The 24,663-nt window shown below is 38.9% G+C and overlaps 3 protein-coding genes across 3 annotated transcripts; 2 read left to right on the top strand and 1 right to left on the bottom strand.

Annotated features, from left to right (window-relative positions):
• The first annotated feature begins 826 nt into the window (after positions 1-826).
• Positions 827-7,137, top strand: LOC104920829 (phospholipid phosphatase 1). Its single transcript, XM_010733204.3, has 6 exons — positions 827-1,298; positions 3,821-3,972; positions 4,088-4,368; positions 5,102-5,159; positions 5,444-5,620; positions 6,249-7,137. Exons 1-6 carry the CDS (start codon positions 1,241-1,243, stop codon positions 6,372-6,374), a joined length of 852 nt encoding a protein of 283 aa, XP_010731506.2. The 5' UTR covers positions 827-1,240; the 3' UTR covers positions 6,375-7,137.
• Positions 7,138-9,956: 2,819 nt separating this feature from the next.
• LOC104920830 (ATP synthase subunit alpha, mitochondrial) lies at positions 9,957-13,993 on the bottom strand. The gene is made up of 11 exons (XM_010733205.3): positions 13,840-13,993; positions 13,282-13,357; positions 12,708-12,877; positions 12,346-12,519; positions 11,772-11,938; positions 11,351-11,651; positions 11,010-11,234; positions 10,812-10,919; positions 10,549-10,693; positions 10,294-10,444; positions 9,957-10,163 (listed from the first exon to the last, which is right to left on the bottom strand). The coding sequence occupies exons 1-11, from the start codon at positions 13,897-13,899 to the stop codon at positions 10,085-10,087; spliced, it is 1,656 nt and encodes a 551-aa protein (XP_010731507.1). The 5' UTR covers positions 13,900-13,993; the 3' UTR covers positions 9,957-10,084.
• A 1,057-nt stretch (positions 13,994-15,050) lies between these two features.
• Positions 15,051-24,632, top strand: LOC104920842 (sperm flagellar protein 2). The gene is made up of 27 exons (XM_019264468.2): positions 15,051-15,240; positions 15,695-15,797; positions 15,922-16,174; positions 16,387-16,557; positions 16,647-16,730; positions 16,896-16,972; positions 17,108-17,321; positions 17,561-17,749; positions 18,485-18,672; positions 19,492-19,663; positions 19,916-20,138; positions 20,287-20,360; positions 20,572-20,638; positions 20,803-20,837; positions 21,045-21,148; positions 21,300-21,547; positions 21,699-21,747; positions 21,847-22,001; positions 22,213-22,413; positions 22,641-22,774; positions 22,975-23,102; positions 23,236-23,374; positions 23,477-23,614; positions 23,731-23,876; positions 24,010-24,073; positions 24,354-24,413; positions 24,507-24,632. Exons 1-26 carry the CDS (start codon positions 15,183-15,185, stop codon positions 24,381-24,383), a joined length of 3,444 nt encoding a protein of 1,147 aa, XP_019120013.2. The 5' UTR covers positions 15,051-15,182; the 3' UTR covers positions 24,384-24,413; positions 24,507-24,632.
• Positions 24,633-24,663: the final 31 nt, after the last annotated feature.

Here is a 24,663-nt window from a genome sequence, read left to right as displayed (position 1 = left end):
TTCCTATACGGATGCATCTAATCTAAGCGCTGTGGTGCATTGATGAGGAGACCATAAACTCTACTCTATTAATAGTGATACTGATGTAACCTTATTACCTCTGCAGGCTAACACAGTAGAGGGAGGAGCAGCTCTGCATCGGCCGACGCCTGTCGTAGTGTCAACACAGGCACGCCATAGGCCCGACACTCCTATTACCACTTCCCTTGTCCCGTGCTGCGTTAAAATACACCTGGGAAATCCCATATTTAGTTTGTGTAATGCCAACAAAACCTTTTTACAGACACTCATCAATCTGTTTACTTGACAAACAGAATTCTGGTCAGGATAACTTTAATCACACGAAGTCAGAGAGTACAGAATATTAGCTTATGGATATTAAACAGAAAACTCACATTTTATTAATCTATAGAAAAACACAAACCAAGCAAAATTCACAGAGGAATGATATAAATTAATCTGAACCATCAGTGAGCAAAGAATAGCAAATGTATAAAGTTGAAACACACAATGCCACTTTACAATAGTCTACAGTGAGTATTTCATTTATAGCCTAATGTATCCTATTTTTAGTATGATCAAATCTATTTATACTTGAATATAGAATATACAATTTTGTACAGTGTATAAAACATCCATACATATTTTTTACATTTTATTTTAGTATATTTTATATTTATTTTTTATATAAATGTTTTATAGCATTGTATTTTACTAACTCTAAACCTTGGTAATGCCACTTTTGCCACTCAAACACTCTCCAGTCTCCACCCACTCGTTGGTTCATGTTTTCCCAGCTGTACCTGAACGCACCATTAATTACAACGGGGTAGAGGAGCGCTCGGTTATGTCTCATCCGAGGACAGGACAGGACAGGACAGGACAGGACGGTATTATGAGCTGAAGAAATCCCGCAGCCTCCGTGTTATGATGGTTTGTGAGCAGTTGAACGGGTGAGAGAGGCTCTTCACGTGTGTGGTGGTGTTAGATTAGTTTTTAGCCTTTAGTTGAGTGTTTTTCAATTAGACCATATTTACCTTATTTTTGAATTACACCCCCTCTTCCCTGACTCCCTCGGTAGTTTTTCATCTTCTCGGACACAATGTCAGTGGTGTTTTTTTAATTTTTTTTTTTAAATAGCGAGACATGTGCGGCAGATAAGCTGCGTCTCGTCTCGCGTAAAAGCAGCCGGGACCACCGGACATTTTTTACAAAGACACACACCAGGAGGAGACGCAACATGTTTGAAGCTTCGGGGATCCCTCTGCTCGTGCTGGACGTTACCTGTCTCATCCTCGGTATGTAAACTCACGCACCTCTGACTGTTAAAGCAACCTTATGATCAGGTTTGATTGTTTATCAAGAATAAAGGGATTTTCTTTGTCATCAGACTTAAAGTAAAGGACTCCCACAGCGCTGCTCCTTTCTTAACAGTTGTTAAGTTGTTTAAGCAAATCCATTCAAATGATTTGAACTACACGTCATATAAATACACATGGGAAGGCTTGAGGTTTAAGGAAACAGGAAGGAAAATGGAAAAAAAAAAAGAGAAGCAACAAAGTCCAACCCTGTGTGTGCTTATTTTTCCAAGTAAAGCTGTATTTTTAGCTCAGTGTTTGGAATGTAATCATAGCACAGACATGCTGCAGCGCCACTGAATGGGACTGACAACCCTGCAGTGATACTGCGGCAAAGAATTAAATAAACCTTTGTACAGAGTTTAGTTTATTAGCTGCCATATTTAATAAGGATAAAGAGGTTTATTAGACACACACATAGCTCCAGAAGTATTTTGCTGTGATTAATCTGCACTCACTTTGCTTAGTCAGTGTCTTGTGGTTTGCTGACTGGGCACCAATCCTCTCATTTAGTTTTGGCAGCAACAACCAAACTGGAAAATGTAATCCTTGTTTCCCAGTGCCATGTTTCCTGTCCAAACTCTAGTTCATTATACAGTCCTTCTTTTATGTTTTGTAAACTCAAACAAAAAAAAACACTCCTTCAAAAGTCAAGGATTCAAATCATTAACCATACCCACAGTACAGAAGTACTATAAGTAAAATGATGTATTCAAAAAGTACCCATAATGCCAAAAAATGCCTCCCTGATCATGATATTAAATGCATCAGTGTGTATGCAGCATTTTACTGCTGTAGTTGGAGCTCATTAAATCTGTAAAATGTTTAATGTTTAAACTGATATTACCTTAACTTTATGTTAAATCTTAATATACAAAGTAAAACTAACAATATTTATTTCTGAAATGTGCAAGTATAAAGAAGCATATAATAGTAATACTGAAGTAAAGTTCAACTGTCTAAAACGTACACCTAAGTACAGTCAAAACTCATACCCTATTAATATGTCCTATTATTTAATAATGATTAATTCATTGATATTTGCATCTTGAACTATGCCACACAACTGTGTCTCTTGGGTTGTTTATAATCCTTTAACTTGTTATCAGTTATTTCTTTAGATGATTACGTTTTCCAGTTGTTTAGTTCTTATTTTTGAGCATATCATAATGTCAGACTGTGGATTGATGGTTAAAGGTTAAAGTTTGTTGGACTCTGTAAACACCAGAGACATCGACTGATATAAATTCAGGACTTTGCTCTTTTATATCCAATAAAATCTGCTATGTTTTAAAAACTATATTAAAATGCTGCCAATGCCAAAATAATCCTGGTTAAATAAAATTACATATAATTCTTCGTATGCATTAGTTATCTGTTATGTATTTTATCTGTTGTAACATTTTCCATCTCTTTACTTCATTGTCTGTGCCTTGTTTCATCAGGTAACATTATGAAACATGAAGTCAGTTCGTAAGCACTACCCTAACCCAAGCCCTCAGTAATTAAATACCTACATTAATTGTACACACTGTTATACATTTTTACAGTATCACAATTCAAAAGCTTCAATTACAGCAAATTATCAACTAAAATCAGGCACATCTGCAACGTGAGGAAGAAAGAAAGAAAGAAAGAAAGAAAGAAAGAAAGAAAGAAAGAATAAAAAATCAAATAAAAAAAAATAAACAATTCAATATTGAATATTGTCACAGGATTATCATATCCCCTCTACTCGTGCTCCTTTCTTTTTTCAGACTCATTCTCGTCAAACTTTTTGAAAGAGCATACTTAAAAATTCCATTCATGTAATTTGCCTGCAGTAGGTCTAAAGTAACAGGCTTGGACAAAGCTCTGTGACTCTGTGATAACTCATTGAGCCAAAAAGCCTCATTACCAGTGATCAGATTTGAAGAATGTCTGTTATTACTTAACTTCAGTTTAGCCATTTCCTCGTCTCAGTTCAGTTTTGCAACATTCAGAAAAGCTGCAGATAAATAAAGAATGAATAAACCAAAGCAAGTCATAGCATGTACTGATGAACATCATGGTTTAGATAAAAATGTCTTCATAGCTACAGTGTTATATGACCTGAATTCCAGCAAGATTGTATTACTACTCTTCTCTGGCTTGTTTTTACACTATTGTTCTGTCGTAACCCAGGGCCTTAAGCGTTTAATTCAGTTATTGTGTAACTTTACACTCTTGAACAGAGTGTATTGTCCCTGCAGCTAAATGAAACCCACAGGACTCGTGAGCTTCTATGTACTCACACCAGAGGAAACACATCTCATCACATTTCCTATGACTAACTAATAACATTACTAACATTTTGTAATAATAGTGGCTCATCAGTGTGAGTATTTGTACATTTTGATTATATAAGATGTAAGACGAGCTGAAATCTGACAAAGAGGAAGAATCTATCGTCATTATCTGCCCTTTTCTTTCTTTTTTAACAGTTGGACTTCCATTTTTTATCCTTACCCCTCAACACAATCCCTTCAAACGGGGTTTCTTCTGTAATGATGAGTCCATCAGATACCCCCTCAAAGAGGACACCATATCCTACCAGCTGCTGGGAGGAGTCATGATCCCCTTCACATTGATTGTGGTAATTCAAGTTGTCTTCTTCCATAATTTCCTAAACTTCCATAAAAGAAGGAAACATCATTTCATCTTCTTTGCTTGAGAACAGTTTCCTTATTGTCTAATCTCTGCTGTTGCAGATTGTCTGTGGTGAGTGCCTTTCTGTTTACATGTCTCGCATCAAGAACCACTCTTTGGGGACCAAGTATGTGGCATGTGTCTACAAAGCTGTGGGGAGCTACGTGTTTGGAGCTGCTGCTAGCCAGTCTCTGACGGATATAGCCAAATACTCCATCGGTCGACTGCGGCCAAACTTCCTGGCTGTATGCAAACCAGTCTGGGAACGTATCAACTGCAAAGCTGGTGGTTACATCGAGAACTTCACCTGCACTGGAGACAAGTTTCTGGTAGATGAGGCCAGGTAATGATCCAGATCAGGAATTAAATGAAACCTACAACAGCTGCTTGTTTATTAGGAGTGTGACATACATCATTTTGTGTGACTAAATCATAAAATTATAAACAACAACGACTATAAGAGCTCAGTTATTTGCATTACTTTGCAGAACTTAGCAAAACTGATCTTTTATTTTAAAACTGTCAGTTCTTAAAGGGATAGGTGATTTAGTGTTGTACTTCCATAAAGGTGTGGGTTTTGCAAGAGACAAATTAAATAACATGGTGTAGGTCAAAACCCAAATCATACACTTCCCACAATACACAACACTAGAAGTACAGGAATAGATGCACAAAACATGAACTTTTCAATCTAGAATACATTATGAACATCTACTGTTTACAAATGAGCCATGAAAAATTAATAAATAAAATGGAACTAAAGTGTATAATCGTGTCATTTGGTTGGTTGACTCTCCCTAGCTGGTAGACGCCCCGTGTCAAGTCCACTCTGCTTTTTGTTGAAAATATGTAGCCCAGTGTGAAATAATCCAGATGACATCAGTGGAGTTATTTTGTCAGATAAAGCTCCTCTAGAGTTTCACAGTTGTGCCCCTCACTGCTAGTATGATTGATTCTGATGTGTAAATTCAGCAGAGTTAACAGTTTAATACAGTGATAGTACTTGATAATGAATCTAAAATATGATTGTCTTGATTAGGCTGATAATTATATCTCCATTTTTTTCTCTTTTGCAGACTGTCCTTCTACTCTGGTCATTCGTCCTTCTCTATGTACTGCATGCTGTTCCTTGTAGTAAGTACATATTTGCTACTTCAAAAAATGTGACTGTTATAAATGTTAAAAAGCAATGTTAATTCTAAAATATAACTTTGCTGGTTTCAAGGTAATGCATTCAGAATTGCTCTGGAAAATGACATTTGTTTTTTGTGACCATCGTCAAAAACCTTTGAGCCAGTGTTTACAGTACACATTAACAGCTGATCTGTTAATGTGTACTGTAAACACTGGCTCAAAAGTTTTAACTCTGTGTGATGTCATTGTAATGCATATTCATTGTCTCCCTCTGACAATTGTAGCTGTACATTCAAGCCAGACTGAAGTCAGAGTGGGCGAGGCTACTGCGTCCTACCATCCAGTTTTTCCTTATCGCGACTGCTGTTTATGTGGGTCTTTCCCGGGTGTCTGACTACAAACATCACTGGAGTGATGTGCTTGCAGGCCTCTTGCAAGGGGGTTTAGTGGCTACTCTCACAGTAAGTCTCATCTAAAGATTTATTATGACAATGTCAGATACAGACACAGTGTGTTTTTTATGCAGTAGCAATTTAAAAAGTCAAATTATTCATTAAGCACATTTACAAAGAGCACATGCTTGTTTTTAAAAAGACGTTGAACCCCTGAATACGAACTTATGACACTTTCTAACAGTGTCAGATACAGTGGTCCCTCGTTTATCGCGGGGGATACGTTCTAAAAATAACCCGCAATAAACAAAATCCGCAAAGTAAGTTTTACAATTATTATACATGTTTTAAGGCCGTAAAACCCCTAACCACACACTTTTATACACCTTTTTACACGCATTTTGTACAGTACTCCCTTAATTAATCAGGACGCAGAACACATGTGCGCTGTAAAAAAAAGCATGCAAAATTACACCAAAAAAATCTGCGAAACAGCGAGTCCGCGAAAAGTGAACCACGTTATAGTGAGGGACGACTGTACTGTAAAGTCCGTCTCAGCTTCTTCACCTGTTCATTGAAGCTATAGTATGTTTACACTGTTGAATAGTTAGACCCATAGCATATTTTGTATGTGTTCACCATATAAATCAAGCTTAAGTTAAGTGATTTCACTTTATTTCCCCTTGTTTTTCTGCAGGTGTTCTGTGTGTCCAATTTCTTTGAACAGCCAGTGGACCCAGTGGTGTCACAGGAGGAAGATACCTCACACACCAGTCTACAGGAAAACCCTTCCAATGGGAACCACTATGGTAGCACTGACTGAAATCTGAGATCTCAGAGACAATACTATATTGGACCCCTATCCCTTAAAATGGTCACGGAGGACCTAAACTGAAAACACCTCACTGAACTGCAAGTGTTTGACATTAACTACCGGCTGTTTCTGTGCATTTCTTCAACACAGTTTGCCCCATGGAGCCAATGCTGCAGCCTGCAGGCTTTAGCTGCTGTCTTTGGTGTGGTCGGTAAATTTAATTACAGGAAGAAAAGTGCACTGCAGAAGACAGTACTTGCACTTTATTGAGTTATAAAGTTTCTGCCAAGTATTGGGGTAAATCCAACATAATACAGTTTGTTATTATTATTATTGTTATTATTATTATTGTTGTGATTATTATTGATATTATTACCATTATTGTGAAAATATAGCATGTTGGGTTTTCCTGGAAATGTTGCTTTTTACAGTGTGAGCCTGTTGGAAATGTGGTTTCTAGTGTATATTGGTCTGGTGTTGCCATCATGAATGAATGAAATTCCTTTTGCACAGAATATAATGAGCGTCTGTGTTGCGCACTGCAAGCAGGCTTGTAGAGAGCCTGGCACCTGTGAATAAGAAAACCTGGACAGTCCTTAAACCTAAAATGGAGACTGAACTCAGAAATAATATATTTCATGTTGATTTTTGCCTTAGATTGCTGCTACGTGCTGTTACGGCTCTTCCCTGGTGATTTCATGTATGAAAAATACAATGCATTGACTTTTTGTGTGTGTGTTTGACAAATAAAGTCAATTTTGCTACTTTGTTACAAAGGGAGAAGTGATTCCTGTTTGTTCTGTCTGAAGGGGACAAAATGTAGCAAGTATAATTCAAGTGAATAGAGCCTTGGACATGGTACAGCTGCTGATTTTACACAAAGTGTAGACTCGTGCTGCGGCAAAACAGCTGATTTGCCTTTTTTTTCCCCCTGTAAGACTGCAGCATGAGGTGTGTCATCAAGGAAGAGAAACCAATAATGTGATTCAGTAACCAAATTCTATTAGAAGTGCAGACCTGAAAGAAAGGTTTGACCAAACCAAACAAAACACTGCTTTGGGTGTGTCGTTCTCTGTCTGTGTCAATAGACCATAGAAACCACAAGCATGCAAATATACCTCTTTTCATGTCAATGGAAAGTTTGTCTGTCATCTCAGTGTTATCATGTCAGCACATTAACTATCACACATTTCTCACGAGACGAGGACGAGAGGCCAGTTTCTCTTCACCAAAGCAAAAGTTCTGTTAGCAGACAGGCGCTGATCCTTGGTTGCAAATGTCTGAGTTGGGGATCCGGTTTAGAGTTTAAATCCTATTACAGAGACTGAGAGGCTAGAGAGACGTTTAACACTCATCAATGTCAACATGACTGTATTAACTGTTGTTTGTTTCTGTCATGAATAGGAATTTATTTATGAAATCTCATACTTTGAACACAGTTGGCTAATAGTATAATAATTATTAGCTGCACATGTTTCCATACAAAAGCACTTTTATATTTCATCAGGGCTATTGTAATTCTTTTGCACTCATTAGGTGTGTAGGTGCATGGCATGGTGAGCTAAAATTTCCAATACAGTCTGACCTTGGTCTTTGATGTCTGTACTGGAAGCAGGGTGACTAAGATGACTGAGTCTATTGCGCAAATTTGATTTAGAGGCCAAACATCACCAGTGTTAGCAGTAGTAGGATATCTAGCAGGGTATATAATGGTGTTTTATAGATTCCTTTCCAAGCACTTTCATTTGAAACTATGCAAATAAATGCATTAAAATAAGTGAGCAGGAATGTAGAAATAGAACAACAGAAACTTGGTGAAATTTCCTGGGGAAATTGCCAAAAACCTTATATGCATTATGAAATGTTTTGATACATTATCACTAACAAACAGAATTTTCTGAATACGTCATGAATACAAGACTGTTTGGCCATCGACAACCTGCTCATCTTGCTGTCCTGTCCTCCCCCCACGCCTGAAACCTGACTGATCATGTTGTCTATTGCTCCACAGAGCTCTCTCTTGTTGTCACGCTGACCTCAACAATAGTCCTGATTGAAAGCATCTCCATTCACTATCACATGTCACATGTCTCACTTTATCTTGCCAGACAGTGATGGCACTGCAGAAACAAGTGACTCAGAATGCAGTGGGCAATAGCAGCAGAATCTAATAATCTTATTTCATTAATTACATTCCTCCCACACGCCAGACTTACTTTTCTTTTGTATATATATTACACATAGTGCCAGCCTACTTACTGTGACAAGAGGATCCTCTTAACAGTATCAACTGTAAAAAAAAAAAAAAAAAAAAAAAAATTAGGAAGAGACGAACAAAAAAAAGTACAAAAGGGAAATAGACAATAGAGAAGGGTGAATGATACTGCAACAATGGGAAATAAGTTGAATAGCTGGGTGATTTTATGTATTGATTTGTTTTAAATAACAAAAATGTGGTTAACTTAAATTTTATGAAGTAATTAAATTTCTATATTGTATATAACACAAGGTTAAAATGTCTAGATTGTGCTTACATGCTTACATATGTATAAAAAATACTATATACCAAACTGTTGTAGGCCCTTCTGGCAACTAGGGCCAAATTCAGCCCCCTACTGGTGACTCGTGTTGAAATAACCTTTTGTCAAAGATTCAGTTGAGAATTGTTGTTGAACCTATGTTTTTGCTTAGTCTACTTTCAGGCATTCATGGCCCTCTGCTGGACATGAATAATATTATCCAGAGTATGTGTTACAAATGTCAAGTTACATATATTAATCTGCAGGTTTTTTAAATTCAGTCAGTCAATCTAAATCTGTTTCAGGTTTTGAGCAAAAATACAAACCATTCTTTAACTGGACTTGTTGAACCTCTGTTTATATTGCTGTAAATTGAATATCTTTGGGGCAACAGTCTGAAGTAGCCATCTTAAACATTTCATAGATAAAATATGCTCATTAGTTGATTTAGGTAATTATTAGTTGCAAGCCTTCTAGGAAATTCTCTTGCAGAAAAGAGCAAGCACTCTCAATAACTTAAGTACATAAATATGTTTTGAGTTATGGAATGTAATCTAGATTTTTACCAGCCAGACTTAAACCACAAAGCTGTACATATTCCTCACTATACTCACTTTTAAGTCATTGATTGGGACTCAGGATTTAAGACAGGACAATACAAGGAGGATTTGATGTGTGACAGTGTCACTGAATTTATTACCATAGTATCAAACATTCACCCCATCAGCTGAACCACAGTTGAGAAACTGGGTTTACAGTTCACTCTGCACATCCTCTACGACAGCGAGGAGCAAACAGACACTGAAGTCAACCAAAACACTCAAATGTCCTCTTTAAAATAATGCTCTTATGAACAACTTGTTACAGCACAGTAAACAAAATTCGTGACCGTGTCTGTTATGCAGACATAAATATTCAAAGACACATTTGATGTGTCTAAACAAAAGTATTGTTTGTTATTCTTCTCGTGGATTATTACTCGTCTGCCAATGGTGGATCTGCTCAGAGGGCTCTGACCTAAACACTAAACTTACTGCAGTTAAGCGCACAATCAGAAGAATTTTACAGCACAGCAGGGTTGTAAAATTTTATTTGGAGAAATCTGTACATGGAGGTTTTGGCCTTCAGTGTGTTCACATATATAAGCTTAATGAGGACACAGACAGGTAGCTCACTGAAGATCAAGAGAAGTGCTATCCATTACTCAAAACTGGACAGGAAGTTCAGAACAATCTGCTTCAGTTTAGCGTCTGATGCCTCAGAGATCTTGCCGTCAGCCCTGAAACAGAAAACAGGTCAGGTTAGATTAACATTATAAAACTCTAAACACCCCTTAACTTGTGGTCTAACAATAAGGAAAGGGAAAAAAAACAAAACTGAAAATACTGTTGCTGTAAAGTTAGGCTCACCTGATTGCGGCGAGCAGGTCCTGGTGCTGGCTGAGGATGTGCTGCAGGAAAGCCTTCTCAAACTTTGTGATCTTGCTGGGCTCCATCTTGTCCAAGTGACCTCTGACACCAGCGTAGATGACTGTCACCTGCTCCTCGATGGCCATGGGAGCTGGAGGGAGGAAAATGGGACAGTTTAGTAAATTTGGCATTTTTAGAGATATGCATGGCATTGCTAATATATTTTTGAATTTAAAAGATGTAGTAGACACTCACAGTACTGTCCCTGCTTGAGCAATTCAGTAAGCCTGACACCCCTGTTAAGGAGCTGCTGGGTGGCAGCGTCCAGGTCAGAGCCGAACTGGGCGAAGGCAGCAACCTCACGATACTGAGCCAGCTCCAGCTTCATGGTACCGGCCACCTACAGGGTTGAAATTAATTTAGAATTTGACAATGTATAGAACAATTTACTGTGAAGAGAAACTTGAAATAAAGTTAATGTTCAGGTGTGGTTTATAATATAAAAACCCAAATGTTACCTGCTTCATGGCCCTGGTCTGGGCAGCAGAGCCTACTCTGGACACAGACAGACCCACATTGATAGCTGGGCGGATACCCTTGTAGAACAACTCAGTCTCCAAGAAGATCTACAGCAAACAGAAAAAAAAGTTTCATTTACAAAGTTTCATACGGGGCCAAAACACAGCCAATGAACACAAAAACAGTTTTAGACAAACCTGTCCGTCTGTGATGGAGATGACGTTGGTGGGGATGTAGGCAGACACATCACCGGCCTGGGTCTCAATGACAGGCAGGGCAGTAAGGGAGCCACCACCAAAGTTGTCGTTCATCTTGGCGGCTCTCTCCAGCAGACGGGAGTGCAGGTAGAACACATCACCAGGGTAAGCCTCACGACCAGGGGGACGACGCAGCAGCAGAGACATCTGACGGTAGGCAACAGCCTGAGCAGAAAAGGGGAAACAAGTTTACAAAAGGTTGAACTTGGGAACACAGCTTTAATTTCCTTAATAATATTCTCACTTTTGTTTCACTATACAACCGTGATCTGTGCCCTCACCTGCTTGGACAGATCATCATAGATGATCAAGGCATGCTTGCCATTGTCTCTGAAGTACTCTCCCATGGAGCAGCCAGAGTATGGGGCCAGGTACTGCAGGGGAGCAGCATCAGAGGCGGTGGCAGAGACCACGATGGTGTACTTCATGGCATCGGCATCAGTCAGCCTCTTCACCAGCTGAGCCACAGTGGACCTCTTCTGTCCAATGGCGACGTAGATACAGTACAGCTTCTTCTTCTCATCAGTTCCTTCGTTGAAGCGTTTCTGGTTGATGATTGTGTCGATGGCAATGGCAGTTTTGCTGGAGAGTGAAGACAGATTATTTTAAAATCATCATCAGCATCCTTATCTTTAAAGCTACAACTAAAGATTCAAAGCCTAAATCCATTGAACAGATGCATCTCCAAAAAGAGTATTTTACCCAGTCTGCCTGTCACCAATGATCAGCTCACGCTGGCCTCTACCAATGGGCACCAGACTGTCCACAGCCTTGATTCCAGTCTGCATGGGCTCCCTCACAGAGATACGGGGGATGATACCAGGGGCCTTCAGACCAACACGCCTACGGATTTTGGAACCCAGAGGACCCTGAGAAAATAGAAATATTGATTTTAAAAGATGACCCGACATACCAACATGAGGACAAATGTGTCAATAAAGCCATCTAATGTAAACAAGCAACATTTGTAATGTTTCTTTTGATCACGCAAGTAACTGGAATTTTAGGTAGTATTAGTGGCAAGACAATTAAGCAACATCTACCGACTGGGAAGGAAAAAGTGCATTTTGGTGATCTATCATGTTCTCTGGATATACAGAGACATCATCATTCAAGTCAGAATCATTTAAAAACAGAATAAAAACTGCAGACACTGCTTTAAAACTAGTTATTATAAAAGAAACCAAAATATAAAATTATCAATATGGGAAATAATATACTTTGAGGAGTCATCTGATAAATAAAAAGTTAATTATAAATTAGTGACTCAAGTTACCTTTCCATCAATGGCATTTCCCAGAGCGTCGACCACACGGCCAAGCAGCTCCTCGCCAACAGGGACATCCACGATGGCACCAGTCCTCTTCACAATGTCACCCTCCTTGATCAGCTTGTCATTACCGAACACCACAACACCAACGTTGTCAGGCTCCAAGTTCAGAGACATGCCCTGGAGGGGAAAAGCTAAAATGAAAATGCTGGCAATTTAAGGTGCAAGTGTTCCACCTTCTAGAAAAAAATAACAAAAAACTAAATGTTCTTTCAGTTTTTGATTCAAAATGAGAAGTGACTAAAGTTTGTCTTCAGTGTGATTAGCTTGTAAATAAAGATATTTTTTTAGAGTCCCTTCCTACATACTTTCAGTCCAGAGGAGAACTCCACCATCTCTTCTGCCTGGACGTTCCTCAGCCCGTACACTCTGGCAATACCGTCACCAATGGACAGCACACGTCCGGTCTCCTCAAGATCTGCTGCGGTGTCAGCTCCCATGATCTTCTCCTCCAAGATTGAAGACACCTCGGCTGTGCCTGTGAAAGAGAAGACATGCATGTCAATGAATCTTGTTTATACACAATAAAAAAAAAAAAATAATAATGACATCCATTCATGTTCATTATAAAATTAGTAGAGACTGATCAGTAGGTGCATTTAACATGTTGGTATAGGCCCAGCAAATAATCCAACATTGTAAAGGATGAGAAAAGGTGACATAACTTCATTGATCTTATGGCAAACATTGAGGCGCTGCTGTGACTGTCAGTTTTTTATTTTTTAATTCTCGTCTTAGTCCTAAAGGATAAATATATAAACTATGTTTGACATAGCAATTACAAAGACAAGCTCTGGAAACATTAGAACTAATGACCTTCATGAACCACCTTTTGGTTGCTGAGGACAAAGTTTCTAACATGTTGTCTTTTTGCTTTCTCACCTGTCTTCTGCAGCCATGGTCTGTGTGTGTGGAGGTGGTTGACCCCAACGCAGGCAGCCGGCACAGCCTTGGACACCTGATTTTTAATGACAGACGGACTCGATTAAACGTTGATTGCAAATAAAAGTTCACAAAAAAAAAAACAAACAGCAGCAGCGACAGTTAACAAAATGCACTTTAATCGCTGTGTCAGTGTAGCAGAGCGCAGAGAGGACATGCGCTGTCAGGCTTTCTGACCTTCAAAGCGTGGCTCAATGAGCCGCTAGCTGCCAGCTAGCATTAGCCTGCGTGCTAACCTCAGCGCCGCTTGCAGCAGGACGAAGTTTAATCAAGGGCAACTTCAACAAACACGTTCAAACCGACAGTTTCAAGATTATTAACGCGAATCGTGAGTCGGGACATATTATTTACGTCTGGTGCAGCATTAACAGGTCGATGACAAAGTGAGCTAGCGGCCTGTGGTGTTAACATTACCCTTCACGCCCACAAAAGCTTCACGCTGACATTAAATAAACTCGCTGCATCATCACACGCAGATTGTTTCAGTGAAATACTCACAAAACCAGCCCTCCTGGGCAGGGCTCTGGCCAAAGCTGCAGCAACTCTCACAGATAACATTTCGTCGGGTTGCTAATGACCTGTCCTCCACAGCAGCGGCTTCGACCTGCCTGTGAATGTAATGGCTGAATGAACTCTTCTTCTATTTATGTGACACCGGCGTCAAGTTTCCTGCGGCGCTGCCTAACACCGCCCCCTGCCGTCACGGACATGATACTACTAGATAGATAGATAGATAGATAGATAGATAGATAGATAGACTTTATCTATCCCAAGATGGGAAATTACAGAGCAGCAGCAGCATTACACACAGTGACGATAGACAAGAATAAAATATAAAGAACAAACTATACATAATAAAATATCAAAATAGCATAGTAAATAAAATATATTGTACAAAGGTATATACAGCAAATTGGCAGTGTTGATTTGGAGCAAAGTAAGAATGGAGAATTGTGCAGTGACTGTAAATTATGACCTGAGTTTTTAGCTGTTATTATACAGTGTAATGGCATGTGGCAGGAAAGATTTCCTGTTCATCTTTTCTTTAGTAAGTTTTACTTAGGTAAAAGCGGCATTACCACAGTTCAAAAACTCTCTGTTGCAAGTACAAACGTTTTATCATTAAAATGTATTTACGAAACTTACAGAACTTTTTTTTCCCCGAATGGATAATTTCAAAATAATCCATATTATATTACTAGATTATAATGAGTACATCACTTTAATGTCGCAGCTGGTAAATGTGGGGCTAATTTTAATTATTTTGTATACAGTATGGTTTACATCTCTTTATTATTATTATTATTGTTATTATTATTGTTATTAGTATTATTATTATTATTTTATTGTTATTATTATTGTTATTATTATTGTTATTAGTATTATTATTATTATTATTATTATTACTATTACTATTATTATTATTAAGCAAAATACCAAAATCGAACACAAACTCGGACAAAGAGGACAATAATATCAGCAATACAGAGAGAAAATAGTACAGTGTTGAGTACAAACAACAGGTAGGGGAGTATGTTTTATCGCTATCCTTTCTGACATTGTACAGGTTCTCGATCAGTTTGTAGTAATTCATCCATCCTATTTCAATTTGGCTGCGGAAGTTAAAACTGATCTAGGGTCAGCAGGGCCCGCCCTCCCCTGAGTGCCCTCCTGAAGGACGCTGGGAAACACAGTTGACGTGTCACCATGGCAACTGTACACCACGGATTTCATCCGACTGTTTTTCAGCCCTTATTATCGAGCTAAAAGCCACACTGTCGTCCAGTGACATGTAAATTATCAGGCAGTATAGTGTCCGAGTTGAAGTTGAAAGAGAGAAGATGACAGACATATTGCGCAAGTGGCTCAACGAGGAGCTCCGACTGTCCAAAGCTGTTGGTAAGTGTGAATAAAGTTAATGTAACGTATCAAACTGCCTGTTAGCTTATGCTAACGCTAAGACGAGAGGCTTTACAGTCTGTCCAGCACATCACAGCCTCCATTCATGGAAACACTCCCCCTACTTGGACACAAAAGACAAAGCTCATGTGAATTTACAAAACTAACAATGTAAGCTATTTTAAAAGGTGTATTTCAAAGTTGATGAATAAACAGTGAACTTATCAACACAGGTAAAGAATATTAATTGTTAGGATGGTATAGGATAGGTTATTTTAAAATTAAAAATGTATTTTTGGAAAAACCATCATAGCCAGGTTAGTGTAAACTATTTACATACTTACTTACAGCACTTTAGTGGTTAACCAGTTTTTTAAAGCTATGAATAACATAACATAATGGCCACATATTGTAAAGTTCATTTTCATCCATGATTGCATGTTCATCTTCACAGAGCCACAGACTATTGCCCAGGATTTCTCCAGTGGTTACCTAATCGGAGAGGTTCTGCATAAATATGAGCTGCAGAACGATTTCAGTTTGTTTCTGAAGAAAGAGTAAGTTGGCCTCTCTTCTTTAATTTTACTCTTCATCCATGCCAATTTGCTTTTTGTTGCTGGAAAAAAAATCGACTGTTGCTTAATTCTCAATGATTAAAGTTAATCAAACCTTTCTTCATAGCACCTCCATTGCCAAAGTGAACAATTTTTCCCGACTTGAACCTACTCTCCGGTTATTGGGGATCCCCTTCAACATAAACACAGCCCAGGAACTGATGCAGGAGAAGCCCGGTGTTGCCACAAGCCTCCTTTACCAACTCTATGTCTCACTTGAAAAGATGAAGAAAGCAAAAATCAGCAGGACAATGATGGAAGTCATGCAGCCTGCAGCCATTGCTGCCCTGCACAAAAAGGAGCATGAGATCTACTGTCATGTAAGGGGTGCTGCATAGATCTATGTGTAGTCTGTGTATGTGTTTAGGGACCAATTTCCGAGGGCAACTGCATGTTTTGTTTTATAGACATATTGGGATAAGTTGTCTTCCTCTGTCTTTAAATATTTTTTATCTTTTAAGTTCACATTTTTAACACAACATCAGTATCTACAGAAACATCTTAACAAGCAGTTTACTCTCGTTTTATATAGCGACTGCCTCAGGTGGTGAAACGTGATTCAGAGCTAAAGCTGCAGAAAATTTCTCAGCAATATGAAGTGCAATGCCAGTCACTGAACGACAGGTCTGTGATGATCCATCCCATCCAGCAGAAGAGACAACTCAAAGTCCAGAATGTTCAGAGTCTGAAGAATATTGAGAAGGTATGGAAAGTGAAATACAACTTCGGAACAATTTCCCCCTGCAGTTATTAGTGACCATCACAACTTATAAACAGGCTACTATTTTCCAGGTTCCCAAGCCACCTCCCTACACTTCACAGTTTAATCTAAAGAGGACACAACATCAGCAGCAACGCAAAGCACAGGAAGCACAGGTGTGATCCAGATTAAATAATGATGTGATAAATTTTGTGATGAATTTTACTTTTGGCTTGTTTTCAAATGGTCAGCTGCATATTGATATTCACAGACTTTGTTGAAAATTGAAGTCAAAGAATGAGTTTTTTTGTCTTTCTGGTCTGCCAATTTTGTCAATGCAGATGGTCCAGACTGAAATAGCCCGTTTTGAGGCAAACAGGGAGAAACTGGTTACTTATGGTTTTGCTTCCTTTTTGAGGTGAGAGATTTCATTAATATTGTATTTATGTAGTACTATGGTATTTAAATGTTTGTATTAATGAAGACCTGAGGTATTCACCATTATACATTACAATGACTTCACTATACATCATTTGAATCTTTTCAATTTTAGTGGCCTGCCCTCATCAGGAGATGTTCCTCGTGGTGGCAGCAGCCAGGGCCATGACATGTCTTCAAGTGGAGCTAAAATGGTCTTACAGTCCAACAGCAAGTATTTACAGGATATCCGACAGAGGCTGGAAGAAAATGCTGTTGCTCGTGAGCAGAGAGAGAAAAGAGTAGACAGATTCCTGGTGGAGCAGTTCAAGGCTCATCAAGCTCAGGAGGTGAAACTTCTCCTCACCTCTCATTGAGAAATGTTAATATATATAATATATATAATGAATATCCAATCAGGAGAATTCATTTAGTACACTCTAAATAATCGGTCTCTGGTCATTCATATCTAGTCATCTTTCAATTTGTCTTTGTTGACTATATGCACCTCACACAGTCTCTTATTTGACATTTGTCATTTAAACCTAAATTCAGTCAACTGACCAGCCACCTCTGCCTCACCCTGCAGGACGCACAGCGAGATGAGCAGCTGGTGAAACGTCTGACACGTCAGACTCGGGAGGAGCAGCGCTTGGCAAATCAGCTCCTTCAGATGCGCATGCAGAAGGAGGTGATCCGGAAGAACCGCCTGTTTAGAGAGCAGCAGTACCAACAGCGCAGAGAGAAAGACATCCAGGAAGCTCTGGAGAGAGAGGCGGTGAGAAGAGATGAATAAGGAAGAAAAATAGTCCTCTCTATTGTTGCTATGTATTAGGCTGTATCAGTGATAGTATCAAGGTAGTATCATAAGCAGAGAGATGAAAGGGTTGCTTTTGGTAGTTTGTATAGAATCAACAGAGTTTTAGATATTATGAGGGGAGCGAGAGGAGCTTTAGAGGTACAGGTGGTAAAGTAGGACTGTATGAATCATATATAACTATATGTGTATCTGTTATGTCCTTACAGTGATCACACTTATACTATAGATGACTAATTTAGTTCAAAAGAAGGCACAGCTACTTGAATAAATGCCTCCAAAAGGATAAGGATGAGGCCATGGTCCAGTATGCGAGTGTCAGTGTTGAAAATGTAACAGTATGTTGTTGTACCTCATTTGTCAGGCAGTCCTAGAGCAGATTATCGTACCATTAAGTCTCAGATTTGTCCGTTACATACATATAAAGGTTTTAATGGGTTATTATTCATGCAGTGTCTATTGGAAAACCAGGAAGCTGATTAAAATACAGCCTTAAGTATCAGTAATCTATTGATTACACAAATTGATGTCTGTTAGTTTGTGTCTCTTCAAGGCCAATTTCCACAAAAGCACCCACAGTAGTTATGTGTTTTGCACAATAATAATAAATCTTCATAAATTATCCTAACAGTGATGATTAGCAGGAACATTCATGTCATGCCGTCTCCACTCATCTCGTCTTCTGGCCTGGTACAGGCTTTGGCTCAGCATGCTAAGTTGGAACGTGCCGAATCGATCAAAAAGGAGATGGAACTCTGTAACAGGTGTTCTGCTGAGCGAGCTCAGAGCAAATACAAGAAGCACTTCGCAAGCTGCAAGGAAATTTTTGAGCAGATAGTGGACTTGGCCACCAAGATTGGAGAATATCGACTGATCACTGGGAAGTACGTAACACAGTTGCTTTTAATGATGCAGTAGAAATATGGATATGGTGTTTGGACTCCTGGTCAATCAGTCAATTAATGAATATATCATCTTGAAACTTTCAAATTGTGTCCCTTGGTATTTACCAAGTATTGTAATCAATCAAGACATAGAAAAGTTAGCTATATTTTAGTTAAATGTACTGTAGTTGTCTGTTTTCCTTTAAAACATATACACTGAGAAAAAGAGTACATAAAACAAAGTTTTTAAGAACAGGAGCAATAGAAAGAAATATTGGAAAATGCACACTTTAAAGTATTTGTTTATTTCTTTTGTTTGATCGGTTTCTTTCTTGCTACAGGAAAACATTAAAAGGGTATTATAGGAAGGCACTGACAATCTGACTGAAGACTGAAATCTTTCACGTAATGTTGTATAGAAACATAGAAGCGTTATGGTACAGTGCTAACTCAAAAACCTGTGGAAAAAAAAACTATATTGGAAACATTATTGTATAACTGACCAGTGGTCAAATAAAATTAGGAGATGTCACCATCCTGTCTGGTTCTTTTTATGATCAAATACATCATTGCCACAGATATACACTGCCCACACAGTTTACTTTATATCTGTAGCCTATTTTATATTTTCACTATGTTAGCACTTCTACTCATGGTTTGATTAACCATTTCCGAATTTGACAATTGATTTATTTCTTAGGCATTAAACAGTACTGTAAAGTTAATTACATGGTATACAGTAAACTATGTAGGTCAAACCATTTTCAAATGTGTGGTCCAGATCTCATTTTACCCACAATTGTACTTTCTGCTGTCCAGTCTAATTCCAGAGAAGCAGATGAGAGAGTGGAAGGAATTGCTGTTCAATGGTCTGCCTCTCTATGATCCGATAAAAGGCCAGCAGCCAAGGTTTGAGTTCTCTACCCCACTAGACCCTGTAGAGCTAAAGAAGCAGGACATACTCAACAACCAGGACTATGATGAATACACTGTGAGTGTGAAACACGTGCAGGTTGTAAATCATGTTTGTATATGTGTGTTTGCCTGCACACTTGCATGTATCTGTGCAGACTGAATAACTTGCAACCACATTTCCGAATGAATGCTGATTTCAGTAAAAGTATCAAAAGTGATTAGATGCAAAGTTGGGAACAAGACACTGAAAAAGTTAGAAATGTCCCTGAACTGGGCTGTCTGAATGCTGAACATCCTCTTTGTCTAAGCCATGTGTTATGTTTGTCAGAACATGGTAGGTGAGTGGGCATGGCCAGAGGAAGCAGGGGAGACCAAATTACCTCTGACCAACAACAATGTTCTCGGACATGTTGTCACACAACTGAGGAACATTGTTCATCCACCCGTCATGGAAGCCTCCTCTCCTTCATTTCCTCACTTCACCTTAAAGGCCTGTGTCCTGGGCAAGTTTTGCTCTGGCAAGACCAGCTGCCTGGCCAAGATTGCTGAAGGTATACTGCTTGCAACCTGACCACACAATGTCACAACACCTAATTATGTCTTTACTAAAATGATTTATTAAAAACAGACATGAAATTGCTTATTATGGCTTAATATGGCGTATTTGTTGCTGAGTATGATTGTCGTTTTCTGCTTTAGCACATGGCATCTATGTCTTATCAATTGAGACACTGATTGACGAGGCGGTGAATGCTTACCAGAATGAAGACAAGGTTAGTCAGACACAGTATGACAGTATTGTTACTTCATTAGTATCCCTTTTTATTTAGTCTTGTCACATAATTTTGCTTTAAAAATTATTTTTAGGATGATAAAATCTTAGTAGTATCAGTCTGCCAAAAGTCTATAACTCTGGTAAACACATGGCTTTAAATGGCCCTCAGTGATCTTTAAAACAACTCTTTTTTAAAATAAAATTTACAGGTCACAGAGCAGCAGGAAGAGAAAGACAATGAGCAATTGCTCACATCCTCCACATCAGTGAAACCTGGTCGGTTACTGAACCCAACACGATTCCTTTCTGTGCTCTTTTATACTCTACATTAAAATCTGTGTATTTACTTGTAATAAACGTGCGCTGCATATTAAGTATTAAGTTCACACAGCTGCTTGTTTGGTGTGATACATGTCACTCGTAATTTCATTGTTTTTCAGATCTTGACACTCAAGAGGAAAGCAAAGAGAGTAATGTAAGAATAAGTGTTTGTGCATATGTAATATGACTCAAATTCAGTTCCTGTCAATTTCATTGCTGGTAAAATAAGGACTTTTGAGAGAATGTAATGATTCAAAATATTGAACATATTTTTTTTAATCGATGTGTACCTTTTTGTAATGAAATACTTATACTTATACTATGTACTTTGAACTTTTTTCATGCGGTGTCCCTTATCCAGCTGTCTACCCGGGCCATGCAGGGAGCAGCTGTAGAAAAAGAGATAAGAAAAGGCAACATAATCCCAAATGAGCTGCTAGTGGACATTATAGTAGAGGCCATCAGGTAAGCACTTAATCTGTATTGGTATAAAGCACAGTATGCAGTCTTTTGTCCATTGTATTTTAAAAGTATATTTAAAATTATACTTTTAAATGTGACAAACAACCCCTCAGTCACTCTTTAGATAGTGAAATATTTGCTGTGTTCTTACCAGGCAGGTTCCAGCTCAGTCAGGTTGGATCCTGGATGGCTTTCCAGCTGATATCATCCAGGCCTACCTCCTAGAGGAAGCCCTCGGCGGGTCTGTGGATGTAGGGAATGATGTTGTAAGCAATAGAACAAACCTTGTTGCAGATCCCAATCCACCCAAACCTCCAACACCTCCAGCTCCTGTACTGGACCTGGCTCTGCTCCTGGATATCCCAGATGAGTGTGTGGTCAGGCGCGCGTTTAGTCATACGGGTATGTGACACTGATGGAAGTTTAATTCTATGTATTTGTATGAACCCAAATATTATCTGATAAATGGTGTGTATTGTATGTACACAAGTAACCACTTGTACGTTTGTGTGTTTATGTGTTTTGCTTGCACCGAAATCTGGTGCACAAACAGAAAAAGATCCCACAGATAAGACCTTGTTTCTGGCACAGATTCAACACAGGTAAATAAATTAAAAAAAAAATTTCAAAGAGTCAGATGGGAAGCTACACTGAGATGGATGCGTGTCCAACAACAACAAATGTTCGTTTTCTCCCTCAAGGGTCACAGATTTTCAGGATTCCTGGCCAAAACTCAAAGAATGGTTTGGTGGAAAGCAGAACATTTTGGTCCGTGTTGATGCAGATGTAGATGAGGAGGAGCTTTACACAAGAGTGGAGTCTGTCCTGCTGCAAGATAGAACACAAACACAGAAGGGTAACTGTACTTTGTACTTGTACTTTTAGTATTAAGTAAATGTCACATTTCTAGATTGTTTCATAACATTAGGCAAAAAATAAGGCTAAAATAGGATTATATTTCTAGCAGACACCAATGATAAAATTCTTCGTTCTAGAGTTTCTATAGTAAATGGTGTATAGCTGATGAAAACCACAAATTTACACACAATGATATATTCTTTCATCAGCTTTTGCCACTCCTCCGGTTGAAAATGTTGTGTTGGACAGTGGGAAAGCTCCGGACTCCTCTTTTTCGGCTGCACCTGTAGACCAACCTCCGGGCCTCACAGATGAAGCCCCTGGCCCCACAGAGTCCCATTCCAGCCTGACTGAAGAAAAAACTCAAAGTGTGCAGTCACTTTCCAAATCCAACACACATTCTCCTCAAGGTGATTTTATTAGTGGTCTGTGGATTACACATTTAAAGTATCCTCTGGTTTGGCACTGAATCACTTCCTCACTGCTGTAATTGTTAAGAACATACCATCGTTATCAGTTCTTTTTTTGATTGTTTCAATTAATATGAAACTACAATCATTTAACAGTCCCTAAATATTGATTAATCTTACTTTGTTATCACGATGACGTATGTATTTTTTATCTGGCTTATCAATAGGGCACTCTAGGAAGGGGTCAACTTCTTCAGTGACCCATGAGGGCTCGCAGGAAGTCCCCAAGAACATACCTGAGTCTGCTTCACCTTGCCCAGGTTCATCCAACTGGGTCTATGTGGATGAACCCCTTCCTCCAGTAGGTTACAACTTCTATTTATGTTTGTTTTGCTTATGAGAGTTGAAAGTACACTTCTAAGTTACCATGTGAAAGTGCATGTCATGTGACATCTTTGTGACATTTGTTGCATCACACTATGTGTTGTTTAGTTTTATTGTCCAATATCCTCCCAGGGCCCCTCTTTTGTTTATCTCTTTATCCCCCATGTCTATCTCAAGGAGATCCCAGAGCACCTGTGCTCCCATTGGGAGGCAACATGTGATTCTTATGTGAACAGCATAAAGACAGTGATGCAGCAGCTGCGCTCACAACGCTCTTTTATTAACCATCACCTCTGCAACATCAGGTAGTCTGCCGGACCATGGAAGAAGTGTGAACATCATTGATTTTATGTAGTACACCAAGTACACTAAGTACAGTCTCTGTTAAATATTACCTTTATTATTACATAAATTATACCTGGTTCCCTGTATCTGTAGAGAGGACTACAAGCATTACCTTGGGCGTCCAGACTTAAAGCAGGAGTTAGTGTCTAAGTGGCAGAAGGACTTTAACAGCATACCTGATGATATGAGAGAAGATGAAGAAACCAAAGCAGAACTACATCTAAGAATGGATGTAAGAAGAATTTGTAATATAATACGTTACAAATCATGATCATAAAAATCTGCTTGAAAATGAAAATATCGAATATAAAGAGATGTTCTGACATGTGTACAGGAACTGTGCGACCAATTGTGGGACATTAGCGACAAGCGTAAAGAGGAGAACGAGCAGGAGAAAGCTGCTCTCATGGGTAAAGGCTGGGTGGAGGATCACACTGCCATGCTCATCAACCACTACTCTATTCTCATGCAGGTAACTTCTCTATTCCTATAGAACTACTTGGCTGAACAAAATGTCAGATTTTTGACCATGTCATGATTCTCCTCAGTGTGATTTTACATAATCTTATATTATATTGTGTTGCACAGGTGGAGTTGGACCGTTTTCATGCCACACTCTGTATTCTTAAGGTCTACTATTCAAGCATGTGCAGTCAGGTGCTGCCTGAGCTACCCTCTAACTTTGTCCGTATCCCCCTACTAAACAGCCAAGAAAATAAGGATGAGGAAAAGAGGCAAGAAACACACTATTAATAGCAACCTAACCATGTTAATACAAGATAATGGATGTTGTCATTTCCTCACAGTTCAAATGCTCCTTAATATGCACACATAGACAGTTTCCTCTGGTATTCCCCTCCTCTCCAGATGTCCTGACTCCTCAGAAAAGGTCGTCAAGACAGAAGGCCAGGATCAGACAGAGCCTATCAAGGTATCGTCAAATCAGATTTCCTGTCTCTCTTTTTATGTAGCTTTCATACACTGAGATTTATTTTGTTGTTTTCAAGGTCCATACCTGATCTTGTTGTTTTAGAAGGACTGCCATAGATATTATATACCCTGCTATCTTTGATTCTGTTAGTTGTTTCAGGTTGCACTACCTCATACGAGAGTTGTTTTTAGTCCTTAATGAATTTAAATATGAGTTAACAGTAAAATGCTGATGTAATTTTGTAGTGAGAGGTATTGACCTTTTTCCTTGTTAACTGTAGCCACCCCATGAAAAACTGGTCTCAGACTAAGAGGAGGCAATCGCAGCCATCAGCAAATTGGTAATTGGTTTGCATGAGCATGCTTTATTATGAAGGTACTGTATATACACATTTCTGCCACTCCTGATGTGTATGGGTTATATGTGCCTGTAGGTGTCAGCAGAAACCCACCAAGGGGAGACAAAAGAGGAGCCGACGAGCCTGCAAGGGAAGGAAGTGTCGAAGGCCACTTCAAGTGCAAACAAAAAAGAAAGAAGAAAGCAGTCATCAAAAAAACAGACAGGCATGTCTTTTTAGAGTTTTAGGAAAA

This window comes from Larimichthys crocea, chromosome III (genome assembly GCF_000972845.2).
Source record: "Larimichthys crocea isolate SSNF chromosome III, L_crocea_2.0, whole genome shotgun sequence".
Taxonomy (NCBI): domain Eukaryota; kingdom Metazoa; phylum Chordata; class Actinopteri; family Sciaenidae; genus Larimichthys; species Larimichthys crocea.
The sequence above is the reverse complement of the archived record's forward strand: the minus strand, read 5'-3'. Positions and strand labels throughout refer to the sequence as shown.

Coding starts and splice junctions, on each gene's coding strand:
- LOC104920829 (XM_010733204.3), top strand. CDS start 1,241: ATGTTTGAAGCTTCGGGGATCCCTCTGCTCGTGCTGGACGTTACCTGT. Junction 1,299..3,820: donor CGTTACCTGTCTCATCCTCG/GTATGTAAACTC, acceptor CTTTTTTAACAG/TTGGACTTCCATTTTTTATC. Junction 5,160..5,443: donor ACTGCATGCTGTTCCTTGTA/GTAAGTACATAT, acceptor TGACAATTGTAG/CTGTACATTCAAGCCAGACT.
- LOC104920830 (XM_010733205.3), bottom strand. CDS start 13,899: ATGTTATCTGTGAGAGTTGCTGCAGCTTTGGCCAGAGCCCTGCCCAGG. Junction 13,358..13,839: donor TGCCCAGGAGGGCTGGTTTT/GTGAGTATTTCA, acceptor ATTAAAAATCAG/GTGTCCAAGGCTGTGCCGGC. Junction 10,445..10,548: donor GCTCAAGCAGGGACAGTACT/GTGAGTGTCTAC, acceptor TCCTCCCTCCAG/CTCCCATGGCCATCGAGGAG.
- LOC104920842 (XM_019264468.2), top strand. CDS start 15,183: ATGACAGACATATTGCGCAAGTGGCTCAACGAGGAGCTCCGACTGTCC. Junction 18,673..19,491: donor TATCGACTGATCACTGGGAA/GTACGTAACACA, acceptor TCTGCTGTCCAG/TCTAATTCCAGAGAAGCAGA. Junction 24,074..24,353: donor ATCAGACAGAGCCTATCAAG/GTATCGTCAAAT, acceptor TGTTAACTGTAG/CCACCCCATGAAAAACTGGT.